This window comes from Salvelinus alpinus, chromosome 7 (assembly GCF_045679555.1).
Source record: "Salvelinus alpinus chromosome 7, SLU_Salpinus.1, whole genome shotgun sequence".
Classification (NCBI taxonomy): domain Eukaryota; kingdom Metazoa; phylum Chordata; class Actinopteri; order Salmoniformes; family Salmonidae; genus Salvelinus; species Salvelinus alpinus.
Window position 1 is genome coordinate 20,492,790 of NC_092092.1, and position 15,888 is coordinate 20,508,677.

General features: G+C 41.6%; 1 protein-coding gene across 1 annotated transcript in view; it reads left to right on the forward strand.

Moving 5' to 3' along the window:
• The window catches only part of itga9 (integrin, alpha 9), a 134,322-nt gene that overhangs the window by 12,909 nt on the left and 105,525 nt on the right, over positions 1-15,888 (forward strand). Inside the window, exons 4-5 of the mRNA XM_071409365.1 lie at positions 3,859-3,982; positions 6,244-6,311. Coding sequence (XP_071265466.1) covers positions 3,859-3,982; positions 6,244-6,311 — 192 coding nt within the window. The remainder of the gene's footprint in view (positions 1-3,858; positions 3,983-6,243; positions 6,312-15,888) is intronic.

A 15,888-nucleotide genomic window follows, 5' to 3' on the forward strand; every position in this document is an offset into this window, starting at 1 on the left:
TGTTCTGTCTGTCTGCGCAATCCACTGTTATACTAGCCCAACAAAGCAATTTATAAACTTGATCTCCACCATAAAAAGCATCTAAAAAGTATCTAGACATTATCTCACATTTATTTTATACTAACATTTAGTTTTCAACAGCGGACATTTGAATAAACCCTGCTCTCTGTCTCTGACATTTGCAAAATGTCTCATCCCGACTCCAAAAGTCTTGAGTCAGAATGAGACAGATGGGCAGCTTTTCTCAGCCAGTCGAAGTCACGAATCAGCATAGTTTGTATGGATATATACGAAGAAATATCAATAGAAAACAGGTCAAGCGAAACGATGTGGCACATTTTCCTTGTTTTACCATCCCTGTGAGGACTTCTGGTCCCCACAAGGATAGTACAACCAAACTTTACACACACAAAGAGATGGAGATAGTTCTGGAATGTTTATCCAAAATACAAGATGCTAAGCGATTATTTAGAGGAACACTTTCAACACGCAATATTAATGTAGAAAACAACTTTATGGGACTGAAGGAATTTCAATGCTTTACTCCATATACAGACTCCCCCTAAAATAACATAAATAACACTATAAAGTTTTGAAAATGAACTTGAATTCACTTCTTTAAAAAACATGTTATTGTGATTTACAGTGCTCTATTTACCTCTGTGAGTTGGTGTATTTGGAACTAGCCATGGGAGAGTTTTTCAATACCGTCATTACCGTTGAAACAATTTATCTTTGAAGTGCTTTAATACAATAGAATATTGTAGCTACTTTTTAAGTCAATGCCTGCAGTCAACATTTGCAATACGTTAGGAGATAAAGAAGATCACGTTCTTCATTTAACCTGTCACATAATTTTTCATTATGAAGTAGACCCCCGTCACGTGGAGTTTGTTTACAAGCACCCAACTACGAGAGACTTGTGAGTCACTCACTGTTGTGCAGCACGCGCTATGTGATCTAGTTAAAGTAGCGAATTCACAACTACATTTTGCCAGCTAGATATCTTATAACTATTAAGTTAACTGTCTAAATGTGCTATCTAGCTAAGTGGTTAGTCTTGCGAAATCCGTACATTACAGAACTCTTAGGAACTCAGTTGAGGCGCAGTGTAGAGAACGCTCTACCTCAGTTGGTAGAGCATGGTGCTTGCAATGTCAAGATCGTGGGTTCGATTCCCAGGACCACCCATACTTAAAATCTATTCCTGCATGACTGTAAGTCGCTTTGGGAAAAAAACGTATGCTAAATGGCATACGTGAACTGGTTAAGGGCTTTTCACACTACTGAACTGTACCTAACTGAGCTGGCCAGGTTACTAGAGATGTGCATTTTTCCCTTTCAAGACGATTCAATAGGTTTCTAGATACATCGGCTCCGATACAGGAACTATACATTTTAGTTTGAAACGATTCTGGGTATGTTCTGGGTATAACCCTGGAAATTACATTGTTTGTAACTCAACCAATAAAGCCTAATATTGCGCAAGCCAGTTTACAAACATTTGAATGCTGAAGGTGACCTGCAGATAGAAGTGCCAGATCAGGAATAGGCCATCTCGTTGGTCAGCGCGCGAATCTGCGCACGGCGCGCAGTTTGACTAGGCTAATGATATTGCCTGTGGTTGTTCGTCATTCAAAATGCCTTGTAGATCAAAGACTGTCAACATAATTACATGCTTAGTTAGACACTGAAGAAGAGGATGCAGTTGTCACAAAAGATGAGCTGTATTTTCAGAAGGTAGAAAGAAAGTCATTTGAGCAAAACATTTTAGTGAACCGGCAATTTGAATTGATTTCTGACCGATGCATGCTACGTTTGGGGTCCTGCCCAAAGCACAGGGACAGATGCATATCTGTGAATAGTTACATCCCTAGTCGTTATGCATCAGTTGCTGAAACCATGCTGAAAAGAACATGTGAAAAGAAGAAATACTCCTGTGGCTGTAAAGTTTGCCTCGGGCCAGCACAATAATGTGAAATGAGTAGGACGGGGCGCAGTGTGTTACTACAGTATGAATATGTTATGAGAAATGATAGGAATTCAGAGGTTATTATTAACATCTTATGATGAGTAAACTTATGACCCACTACATATACAATTGCTTTTTTGGAGGCAGGATGTTCTTTATTTTGGAAGCAGGGGATGTTTAAACGAGGCTGCCTGGATCCTTAATTTAAAACCCTTGCCCTTCGGTCTCAATGTAGACTTTGATCTAAACCCATTCTTGTGATTGTGTTTTTGTTATCCATTGTAAATAATGTTTGTTGGCCTATGTAGCCAAATTGTATCTATGATCGTATGTATTCCATTCATGCTTTTTTATATGTTCTTTTTATATCTGTAAATTGATCAATGAAATCAAGCCACAGTCGGCCATGATTACAGACACAAATCACATTTATTTATAAAGCCCTTCTTACATCAGCTGATATCTCAAAGTGCTGTACAGAAACTCAGCCTAAAACCCCAAACAGAAAGCAATGCAGGTGTAGAAGCACTGTAGCTAGGAAAAACTAAGGCCAGAACCTAGGAAGAAACCTAGAGAGGAACCAGGCTATGAGGGGTGGCCAGTCCTCTTCTGGCTGTGCCAGGTGGAGATTATAACAGAACATGGCCAAGATGTTCAAATGTTCATAGATGACCAGCATGGTCAAATAATAATAATCACAGTAGTTGTCAAGGGTGCAGCAAGTCAGCACCTCAGTAGTAAATGTCAGTTGGCTTTTCATAGCCGATCATTCAGAGTATCTCTACCGCTCCTGCTGTCTCTAGAGAGTTGAAAACAGCAGGTCTGGGACAGGTAGCACGTCCGGTGAACAGGTCAGGGTTCCATAGCCGCAGGCAGAACAGTATAAACTGTAGCAGCAGCACGGCCAGGCACCTGTGTGTCTTTTCAAACTATATAAATTAGTAACCCACAGTGTTTGCCATTATACCCTGATGAAGACAGCTTGGCTGTCCAAATGTTGGTTATTAAATTATTGCATCTGAGCTCTTAGAGGCCAGCTCTCCTTTTCTTTTTCAAGATGTTCTTTAGCTGACCTGAACCACGCTGGACTGAGCTGGCCTGGTTACACATCCACCATAGTTGCTGGAACGGTACTGGACAGAAAATAAGTGTCAGCACAGTTTGGTTCAATAGTGTGAAAGGAGACCTGGGAAGCAACTAAAATGTTAATATGAAGATGTTATGAGTTAGGTCTAACTAGGAGTTAGGATCTCATCCCACCGCATATAAAATGTCTGTTTTGGAAGCAGGGGTTGTTCCTAAGCTGATGTTCAGATATTCACACCACAGACCAATGAGACCAGGGCCGTTATGGTCACAGTTGGCTTTGCTTTCATCCCCCTTCTTCTCTCAGAACAGTTAATTTGGCAGCCACAGAGACAGTGGCTGAATCCCAAATGGCACCCTAATTCCCTATATAGTGCATTATGTTTGACCAGGACCCATAGGGCTGCTATTCGGGACGCAGACACACTGTCTCCATCTCACATAATACAGAGTCGGTCTTGCCTTCTGCTTTGTGGATATCGAGTTACATAAGAACTATTGAGTTAAGTAATCAGGATGGTAGATTAAAGAATACACTTATTATGTCAAGTGTTTGGGAATGCACATTATTGGTTAATGTGTGTGGGGGTGGGGGTGTGTGTGTGTGCATGTGCTTCTGTCTGTCATTTCTGTCTGTCCATGTGTCCATCTCTCCGCCCTTTCTGTCTGTCCGTTCTCTCAGTTATCTCTCAGAGGAGGCCAGTAGATCCAGTCATACTTGAGTGAGATGCCATGTCTCTCTGTCTGTCAGTGTCTGTCTCTCTGTTCTGACTATGCCTCACCTCATGTGTTTGATGCAGGCCTGTGCCCACCGTTGGAAGAACGTCTACTATGACTCTGAGCTCATCCTTCCCCATGGTTACTGTTCCATCATCCCTCCTACGCTACAGGGCCGGACCCAAGCCCTGATCCCCTGCTATGAAGGTACAGAAGTACACACACACACACACACACACCAACTGTACAGGACAGGACCCAAGCCCTAATCCCTTGGTAAGAAGGTACAGTAATGTCCTCAATGGTTCTCAATCTTTTTGGATTACTCTACCCCTAATTAGATTTTTCTCTGCCTGAAGTACCCCCTCATGAACGATTGATCGTCTATTTTCTCATGAGTCTTCCAACGTAACCCCTGCTTATAGGCCAGTTACTCTTATAGGTAATAGCACCCCATGTTGAGAAACACTGCTTCCACTTCATGATGGATTAGATCAAATAATGTAGAATCATTTCCTTCCTGGTAAACTATGCATACACAGATGCTTCCTTCTACCGACAAACAGACAGGCAGTAAGGTCATGGTTACTGCATGTTAATTTCAATGGAATTCTTCCATCAGCCAAATTGACTCACACTGTACACAACTTATAGACACAGACAGACACAGAGACTTTACCAAAGTTGATAAGTAGGATGAGGGGGAGAGGGCTTGTGTGTTTAAGCTGTGTGTGTGTGTGTGTGTGTGTGTGTGTGTGTGTGTGTGTGTGTGTGTGTGTGTGTGTGTGTGTGTGTGTGTGTGTGTGTGTGTGTGTGTGTGTGTGTGTGTGTGTGTGTGTGTGTGTGTGTGTGTGTTTAAGCTGTGTACACCCTCGGCCCCAGGTTAGACAGTGCAGGTAGTTTATCATGGCACACGTTCTCTCCGGCTCTCACAATGAGTTATAGACTTACTGCATACACACACACTCCAGACCACTGACTGATATCCTAACTTTAAAAGCTAGCTGGCACTTTTTGAGCCTTGAAGTGTGTTCACTCTTTCTCTCTCTCTCTCTCTCTCTCTCTCTCTCAAACCAACTTAAGAGAGAAATATGAGCTCTCAGTCTGGCAGGACGCAACACCTACGGATTCCAAGGACACACACACACTTCATTATGCTGCTAAAGGATCAAATATTACACGCACACACCCTATGCATCTAATCATATGCATTATGATCTGAAAGGAAAAACTGATCCCAGATCAACTGTCCTACTCTGAAACTCTTTGTTTGCGCCGTTGTGATGCCCGTTCTCGCGGGCTCTTGTGCGTGGTCCCGCAAGGGGCTGCGTGTGGGGGATCCCGCACGACGAACTTTCGACGACACAGCGGTTGTAGGCCTGATCACCGACAACGATGAGACAGCCTATAGGGTGGAGGTCAGAGACCTGGCAGTGTGGTGCCAGGACAACAACCTCTCCCTCAATGTGATCAAGACAAAGGAGATGATCGTGGACTACAGGAAAAGGTGGGCCGAGCACACCCCCATTCTTATCGATGGGGCTGTAGTGGAGCAGGTTGAGAGCTTCAAGTTCCTTGGTGTCCACATCACCAACAAACTATCATGGTCCAAACACACCAAGACAGTCGTGAAGAGGGCACAACAAAGCCTATTCCCCCTCAGGAAACTGAAAAGATTTGTCATGGGTCCTCAGATCCTCAAAAAGTTTTACAGCTTCACCATCGAGAGCATCCTGACTGGTTGCATGGCCGCCTGGTATGGCAACTGCTGGGCTTCCGACTGCAACGCGCTACAGAGGGTAGTGCGTACGGCCCAGTACATCACTGGGGGCAAGGTTCCTGCCATCCAGGACCTCTATACCAGGCAGTGTCAGAGGAAGGCCCTAAAAATTGACAAAGACTCCAGCCACCCTAGTCAGAAACTGTTCTCTCTGCTGCCACACGTCAAGCGGTACCGGAGCGCCAAGTCTAGGTTCAAGAGGCCCCAAGCCATAAGACTGCTGAACAGCTAATCAAATGGCTACCCAGACTATTTGCATTGACCCCCTCCCCCCTTTTTCTACGCTGCTGCTACTCTCTTTACCCCTACCTACATGTACATATTACCTCATTACCTCGACTAACCTGGCCCCTCGCACATTGACTCGTTAACGGGTAATTTCCCTAGAATGTTCTATACAAGTGTCATGGCTTGCGTCCTAAATGGCACCCTATTCCCTATATAGTGCACTACTTTTGACCAGAGCCCTATGGGATTCACTATGGGCACTGGTCAAAAGTATTGCACTATGTAGGGAATAGGGTGACATTTGTAACAAAGCCTAACTTTCTTCCTCCTGATTCCAGATTCCTATTTGGCTCGCGCTGAAGACTTTGACTAGGTCCATATGGAATACAGAAATAAGAGGAGTGAAAGTGCTGGCTAAGACACAAAGCGAAATCATTTGTGGTTTGTTTTTTCTTTGCAGACTATAAGCAGAAGTATGGGGAAGAGCACGGCTCGTGCCAAGCGGGGATAGCGGGCGTTTTTACTGAGGTCAGTAGCAGTGCATTCTCCATGTTCAACTTTTCTCTTCTTCTAATACATGTGATACTGCTTCTGTCTCTGTTAGTTCAGTCATACTGTTTGGAGGTTGCTCTTTCTGTCTGGGATATGTTTTAATGCTCGAATACACATGCACACTCACACACACACACACACACACACTGGATAGACACAGACGCACCGGACACACACACTCACCACAAACACAAACAAACACACAGACGGCAGTCATAGTGCTTTTAGCAACGCGCATGCCCCGTCCACTTGAGAATCTGTCTTTTTCAGCCATCTATGTCCTGTGTTTGAGGGGTGAAAAATCCAATTGTCACTTCAATCTCGCAGGATTGAATGCTTTCATTTTACTCCTGCGACTCTTTTATACTCTTGTTTGTGCCTGTCGTTTTTTCACGTTAACGTTACGACCATGGAAATGTTTGTAATGACCTGTCAAACAAACCACGATAATGGCTGAAATGACCTGTCAAACAAACCACGGTAATGGCTGAAATGACCTGTCAAACAAACCACGGTAATGGCTGAAATGACCTGTCAAACAAACCACGGTAATGGCTGAAATGACCTGTCAAACAAACCACGGTAATGGCTGAAATGACCTGTCAAACAAACCACGGTAATGGCTGAAATGACCTGTCAAACAAACCACGGTAATGGCTGAAATGACCTGTCAAACAAACCACGGTAATGGCTGAAATGACCTGTCAAACAAACCACGGTAATGGCTGAAATGACCTGTCAAACAAACCACGGTAATGGCTGAAATGACCTGTCAAACAAACCACGGTAATGGCTGAAATGACATGTCAAACAAACCACGGTAATGGCTGAAATGGGCTCAATGGAATACATTGGCTATAAGAGCATTAAAGCTTTGTCGGGAATTTAAAATCTCGACACTTACATCACAAGAAAGAGAAGAAAGATAACTTTATTTTGTGGAATTTTAAAAAGTAATCATTTGACACAGCTGTTTACAAATGAAATGCGCTGATATAAAAGCAACTTCGGAAACTGAACACTGGGATTATAGTGGTATTATTTCTGATCTAGCAAACAACGTAAAGTATGTATAGAAAGAGGTAATCTAGAGCCAAGTGCGTTGATTTTTTAACTGACGGTATCCTGCTATTGACACACAAGTTGAATTATGCAATAGAACATGACAACAACAGTAATTAATGAAAGGAAAAGGGGGATACCTAGTCAGTTGTACAACTGAATGCATTCAACTGAAATGTGTCTTCCGTATTTAACCCGACCCCTCTGAATCAGAGAGGTGCGGGGGGCTGACTTAACCGACCTCCAATGAGGCAGTCTAGATAGCACAGGTGAGTGCAGGCAGACAGGGGAAGGTTTTGTGGTTGCAGCCCTGTTCTACGCCTTTAAGTTAATTCATATATGCAAGTCAAAAAGAAAGTTGTATGGACTCACTCTGTGTGGAATAATAGTGTTTAACATGATTTTTGAATGACTACCTCATCTCTGTACCCTACACATACAGTTGAAGTCGGAAGTTTACATACACCTTAGCCAAATACATTTTAACTCAGTTTTTCACAATTCCTGACATTTAATCCAAGTAAAATGTCCTTGTCTTAGGTCAGTTAGGATCACCACTTTATTTTAAGAATGTGAAATGTCAGAATAATAGTAGAGAGAATTATTTATTTCATCACATTCCCAGTGGGTCAGAAGTTTACATACACTCAATTAGTATTTGGTAGCATTGCCTTTACATTGTTTAACTTGGGTCAAACGTTTCGGGTAGCCTTCCACAAGCTTCCCAAAATAAGTTGGGTGAATTTTGACCCATTCCTCCTGACAGAGCTGGTGTAACTGAGTCAGGTTTGAAGGCCTCCTTCCTCACACACACTTTTTCAGTTCTGCCCACACATTTTCTATGGGATTGAGATCAGGTGTTTGTGATGGCCACTCCAATACCTTGACTTTGTTGTCCTTAAGCCATTTTGCCACAACTTTGGAAGTATGCTTGGGGTCATTGTCCATTTGGAAGACCCATTTGCGACCAAGCTTTAACTTCCTGACTGATGTCTTGAGATGTTGCTTCAATATATCCACATAGTTTTCCATCATCATGATGCCACCATTTTGTGAAGTGCACCAGTCCCTCCTGCAGCAAAGCACCCCCACAACATAATGCTGCCACCCCCGTGCTTCACGGTTGGGATGGTGTTCTTCGGCTTGCAAGCACCCCCCTTTTTCCTCCAAACGTAACGATGGTCATTATGGCCAAACAGTTCTATCTTTGCTGAGGGGCCTTTCAGGTTATGTCGATATAGGACTTGTTTTACTGTGGATATAGATACTTTTGTACCTGTTTTCTCCAGCATCTTCACAAGGTGCTGTTCTGGGATTGATTTGCAATTTTCGCACCAAAGTGCGTTCATCTCTAGGAGACAGAACGCGTCTCCTTCCTGAGCAGTATGACGGCTGCGTGGTCCCATGGTGTTTATACTTGCGCACTATTGTTTGTACAGATGAATATGGTACCTTCAGGCGTTTGGAAATTGCTCCCAAGGATGAACCAGACTTGTGGAGGTCTACAATTGTTTTTCTGAGGTCTTGGCTGATTTCTTTTGATTTTCCCATGATGTCAAGCAAAGAGGCACTGAGTTTGAAGATAGGCCTTGAAATACATCCACAGGTACACCTCAAATTGACTCAAATGATGTCAAGTAGCCTATCAGAAGCTACTACAGCTATGACACCATTTTCTGGAATTTTCCAAGCTGTTTAAAGGCACAGTCAACTTAGTGTATGTAAACTTCTGACCCACTGGAATTGTGATACAGTGAATTATAAGTTAAATAATCTGTCTGTAAACAATTGTTGGAAAAATTACTTGTGTCATGCACAAAGTAGATGTCCTAACCGACTTGCCAAATGTATAGTTTGTTAACAAGAAATTTGTGGAGTGGTTGAAAAATGAGTTTTAATGACGCCAACCTAAGTGTATGTAAACTTCCGACTTCAACTGTAAATGTAAAGTCCCTCAGTCGAGTATTGACTTTCAAGCACAGATTCAACCACAGAGGTTTTCCAATGCCTCACAAAGAAGGGCACTTATTGGTAGATAGGTAAAAGAAAAGGAGACACTGAATATCCCTTTGAGCATGGTGAAGTTATTAATTACACTTTGGATGGTGTATCAATACACCCAGTCACTACAAAGACACAGGTGTCCTTTCTAACTCCGTTGCCGGAGAGGAAGGAAACTGCTCAGGGATTTCACAATGAGGCCAATGGTGTTTTTAAAAAGTTACAGAGTTTAATGGCTGTGATAGGAGAAAACTGAGGATGGATCAACAACATTGGAGTTATTCTACAATACTAACCTAAATGAGAGAGTGAAAATAAGGAAGTCTCTACAGAATAAAAAATATTCTAAAACATGCATCCTGTTTGCAATAAGGCACTAAAGTAACACTGCAAAAAATGTGGCAAATAAATTAACTTTTTGTCCTGAATACGAAGCATTATGTTTGGGTCAAATCCAACACAACACTTCACTAAGGTACAATCTTCATGTTTTCAAGGATGGCAAAATCCTAGAGGAAAATTTGCCTCAGTCTGCTTTCCAACAGACACCGGGAGACAAATTCACCTTTCAACAGGACAATAACCTAAAACTCAATACCAAATATACACTGGAGTTGCTTAGCAAGATGACATTGAATGATCCTGACTGGCCTAGTTACAGTTTTGACTTAAATCGGCTTGAAAATCTATGGCAAGACTTGAAAATGGCTGTCTAGCAATGATCAACAACCAACTTGACAGAGCTTGAAGAGTTTTAAAATGGGCAAATATTGTACAAGCCAGATGTGCAGAGCTTTCAGACACTTACTCAGAAAGACTCTGTAATCGCTGCTGAAGGTGATTCTAACATTTATTGACTCAGGTGGTTGAATACTTACAGTGCATTCGGAAACTATACAGACCCCTTGACTTTTTCCACATTTTGTTACAGCCTTATTCAACTTTGTTGAAGCACCTTTGGCAGCGATTACAGCCTCGAGTCTTCTTGGTTATGATGCTACAAGCTTGGCACACCTGTATTTGGGGAGTTTCTCCCATTCTTCTCTGCAGATCCTCTCAAGCTCTGTCAGGTTGGATTGGGAGCGTCGCTGCACAGCTACTTTCAGGTCTCTCCAGAGATGTACCATCGGGTTCAAGTCCAGGCTCTGGCTGGGCCACTCAAGGACATTCAGAGACTTGTCCCGAAGCCACTCCTGCTTTGTCTTGGCTGTGTGCTAAGGGTTGTTGTCCTGTTGGAAGGTGAACCTTCGCCCCCAATCTGAGGTCCTGAGCGCTTTGGAGCAGGTTTTCATCAAGGATCTCTCTGTACTTTTCTCCGTTCATCTTTCCCTCAGTCCTGACTAGTCTCCCAGTCCCTGCCGCTGAAATACATCCCCACAGCATGATACTGCCACCATGGCTCACCGTAGGGATGGTGCCAGGTTTCCTCCAGACGTGATGCTTGGCATTCAGGCCATAGAGTTCAATCTTGGTTTCATCAGACCAGAGAATCTTGTTTCTCATGGTCTGAGAGTCTGTAGGTGCCTTTTAGCAAACTCCAAGTGGGCTGTTATGTGCCTTTTACTGAGGAGTGGCTTCTGTCTGGCCACTCTACCATAAAGGCCTGATTGGTAGAGTGCTGCAGGGATGGTTGTCCTTCTGGAATGTTCTCCCATCTCCACAGAGGAACTCTGGAGCTCTTTCAGAGTGACCAATGGGTTCTTGGTTACCTCCCTGACCAAGGCCCTTCTCCGATTGCTCAGTTTGGTCGTGCGGCCAGCCCTAGGAAGAGTCTTGGTTGTTCCAAACTTCTTCCATTTAAGACTGATGGAGGCCACAGTGTTCTTGGTGACCTTCAATGCTGCAGAAATGTTTTGGTACCCTTCCCCAGATCTGTGCCTCGACACAATCCTGTCTCGGAGCTCTGCGGACAATTTCTGCGACCTCGTGGCTTGGTTTTTGCTCTGACATGCACTGTCAACTGTGGGACCTTATATAGACTGGTGTGTGCCTTTCAAAATCATGTCCAATAAATGTAATTTACCACAGGTGGACTCCAATCAAGTTGTAGAAACATCTCAAGGATGATCAATGGAAACAGGATGCACCTGAGCTCAATTTCGAGTGATATAGAAAACCTGTTTTCGCTTTGTCATTATGGGGTATTGTGTGTAGATTGAAGAGGAAATTGTTTTATTTAATCCATTTTAGAATAAGGCTGTGTATTAGTTTTTTATTTTTCATTCATCTTGAAACATTTTTAGAATGTTTCTTCCACTTTCACAATACAGAGTATTTGTGTAGATAAAAAAAATGACAAATCCATTTGAATTCCAATTTGTAACATAATTATTATTTTTTTAAGTCAAGGGGTGTAAGTACTTTCTGCAGGCACTCTATTTATGCAAATTATGCACATATAATTGAATTTATTTGACAATTTACAGTACCAGTCAAAAGTTTTAGAACACCTACTCATTCAAAGCTTTTTCTTTATTTTGACTATTTTCTACATTGTAGAATAATAGTGAAGACATCAAAACTATGAAATAACACATATGGAATCATGTAGTAACCAAAAAAGTGTTAAACAAATCAAAATCTATTTTATATTTGAGATGCTTCAAAGTAGCCACCCTTTGCCTTGATGACAGCTTTGCACACTCTTGGCATTCTCTCAACCAGCTTCATGAGGTAGTCACCTGAATGCATTTCAATTAACAGGTGTGCCTTGTTAAAAGTTCATTTGTGGAATTTCTTTCCTTCTTAATGTGTTTGAGCCAATCAGTTGTGCAGTGACAAGGGGTGGTATACAGAAGATAGCCCTATTTGGTAAAAGACCAAATCCATTTTATGGCAAGAACAGCTCAAATAAGCAAAGAGAAACGACACTGGGCCAATTGTGCGCCGCCCTATGGGACTCCCAATCACGGCCGGTTGTGATACAGCCTGGAATCGAACCAGGGTCTTTAGTGAGTGCCTTAGACTGCTGCGCCACTCGGGAGCCCCATAGCTCTCTGGTCAAAATGTGTGCACTATATAGGGGATAGGGTGCCATTTGGTACACCGCCATTCTCTTTGTACTTAGTCTGTGCTTTTGATGAGGTGAAATAAGGACATATCAAAGAGGTAGTGCACCGTTTAAAGTTGTGCCAGTCCATTCAAGTGTAATCAGTAATTTGACTTATTGAGTTATTTGCTGAGCTGTCTGAATGTCTCTGTCTGTGTGCCCAGAGAAGAGCAGTGTTCTGTTCTATTCTGATCAGGCACTGGAACATAACAACACCAACACCACCACCATTATCTTACCTGACAGAGAGTAGCAGTTCCAAGCCCAAACCAGGTCTGTCTTTCAAATTGCTGAGCTGTCTGTATGCCAGGAGAAGTCTTCCTATTTGAGGAGCATCACCTAACAGCAGTAGTGTCCAGAACCCAAGTCCATCTATCAAATCAGTTCAGATCATTATTTCATTCTACTGTGGCTCCTGATCATATAAGAACTTTGCATAGTTAACCTTCAAAAGGAATGAAAAAATAAAGTTATGCAATTTAGAAATCTAAAAAAGGTTTCAAGTTACCATCAAATCAGTTCAGACCACAGACCATCATTTCACTCTGCACCCCGTACTGTGTGGTATCTAGCCTGGAAACCAAACTGCAGCCTGTGGGGAATCTTAGCCTGGCTCCAACCTGAATATCACTCAGTTTCATTGTTTCACTTCACAGGTTCAGTCTGGAACTACACCAATAGACAGACACTTGGACTGTCTAGATGAGAAATGATTTAGTTTGGATTCCAGGCTGTGTGGAATCAACACTGTATGAGACCTTTGCATAGTGCACGGCTGAACATTTATAAGGAATGGGAAAATAAGTTATGTAAGAATAGGAATAGCGATGAGCATCCAAGTTGCATGTCAAGGTTGTGTTACCAGAATGTCGGGGGGTTGTTGGACTCAACAACGGAGTCGTCTGAACAAAGGAGCAAAGGAACAACACATTTTTTCCACCGCAGACTATCCATACACAGACAAGCGAAGAGCTGTCAGACTCTTGGACAGCATTTCAATACAGAATGTCAGAATCTGAGGAATGTTAGATATAATGGACAGCTGTTGTTCTTAACCTTTGTCTCTGAATTGTAGCTAATGTCTTAGTATTCTAGTGTTTCACAGATGTGTGACAGCAGGAGGACAACATTCTGACATTCTAAAAATGAAGTGACAGCAGGATGCATCTGACATTCTAGAATCTAGTGAAAGCGGGATGTATCTGACATTCTAGAATCTAGTGAAAGCGGGATGTATCTGACATTCTAGAATCTAGTGAAAGCGGGATGTATCAGACATTCTAGAATCTAGTGAAAGCGGGATGTATCTGACATTCTAGAATGTAGTGAAAGCGGGATGTATCTGACATTCTAGAATCTAGTGAAAGCGGGATGTATATGAATTCTAGAATCTTGATTTGACCATCAAATCAAGGACTGACTGACCAATCAACTCCAGATGTTTGTTTCTTTACTTCCCGACTAGATAATTTCTTGTCATTCCGTTAGACTTTTTGATGTTTTGTAACTTTTGTTAGGTCGACTGTGAGAGATGGGTGGTAAATTTGGAGTCACTGACCTGATGTTTTTGTTGTTTGCTTATTTGATTTTAATTTGCTCTGTCTGTTGTAGGTATATGCAGGGGTGAAAGTAACCAGTACAGTACAGGAGTACTGGCAAAATAAATTGTGTGGGTACACCAAAACATCTGAACATGAGCCTATATCACAATAATTAAAACAAAGATCCCAAGAAAGCTGTAGGCCATTTCACTATTATTTATCATTACCGCATGTCAGTGTAATTACAAATGAGCAAATGGACTTGAAACCTGAGGAAGTACGCTCCAAAATGCGGTGTGGTTCCAAAATAACAGTGACATTTTGCCAAGGCAGAGATAAGTGGCCAAAACGCGCACAGACAGCAGTAGACGGATCAATACAGGTCAAAAGTCCTATTTGAAAATCGCAGAATGTCATTCATTACACTTTTTGGTGTTTTCTAATAGATGTCTCTTTCCATTCATCAAATGGCTGGTGCACAGTGCACTGTATGGATGTATGTATGGCACAGGCAGCCAGGCTTAAAGGAGCCTTTTCAAGTGATTGTTTGACAATCAGATGAAAATATCAGGACTGGTTGTGTTTATGCCACATTAAAAGGCAATACATTTTAAAGGTGTGTGCACACATAGACGGTCCCGTACTGGCATAGCCACGGGAAGTAGTTTGGGGGTGGGGGTGCAAAAAAAAAAAATCTTGCTGCCGCTGAAGACATCTATATTGGTCAGCTAATACGGAATTGGTAAAGGCACAGTGCACTATTTTTGTGGGGGGGGAAATCAACTAAATGTATTGGAGTGTTTATCAGCATTTGTAACTGGAGTCTGATAATTATCTCTACAAAACAGTTAATCTGATAATACTTGTGGAATATAAAAATACTTGCTTGATATACAGTACCAGTCAAAAGTTTGGACACACCGACTCATTCCAGGGTTTTTCTTTATTTTTACTATTTTCTACATTGTAGAATAATAGTGAAGCCATTAAAACTATGAAATAACACATATGGAATCATGTAGTAACCAAAAAAAGTGTTAAACAAATCAAAATATATTTTATATTTGAGACTCTTCAAAGTAGCCACCCTTTGCCTTGATGACATGACATCTTTGCACAATCGCAGAGAAAGGGACAGGGCAACAACTCTTACAATTCCAACTATTGAATCTTACAAGATACTGTTCTTAATTATACAACTAACTTTTTTTGCCGAAGCTGAAAAAAATGTCATCTTCCTGCACTACAGATGTCTACAGTATATTGGTCTGTTAATATTAGTAAAGCCCCAGTGCACTAGTTTTGTGAGAAAAAATATATATATATATGTTGTATTAATATATTTTTTAATTATGATTTTTCAGTCGGGTGCTGCACCGTCCTCAGGACCCATACTTCCTGCAGTTATGCGTACTGGGAATACATTTTATCTACTTTCACCCCTGGGTAAATGTATTATTTTGCTGAGTCAGAAGGCTAATAAATCTCTAAGGCTGTGTTTACACAGTCAGTCCAATTCAAATCTTTTGTCAATTATTTGCATATCTGATACCTATCGGCAATGGTGGAAAAAGTACCCAATTGTCATACTTGAGTAAAAGTTAAGATACCTTAATAGAAAATGGATGAAGTAAAAGTGAAAGTCACACAGTACAATACTACTTGAGTAAAAGTCTAAAAGTATTTGGTTTTAAATATACTTAAGTATCAAAAGTAAATGTAATTGCTCAAATATACTTAACTATCAAAGGTAAAGGTATCAATCATTTCAAATTCCTTCTATTAAGCAAACCAGGTGACACAATTTTCTTTTTTTTAAATGTACCTATATTTAGGGGAACACCAAAATTCAGATATCATTTACAAATGAAGCATTTGTGTTTTGTGAGTCCGCCAGATC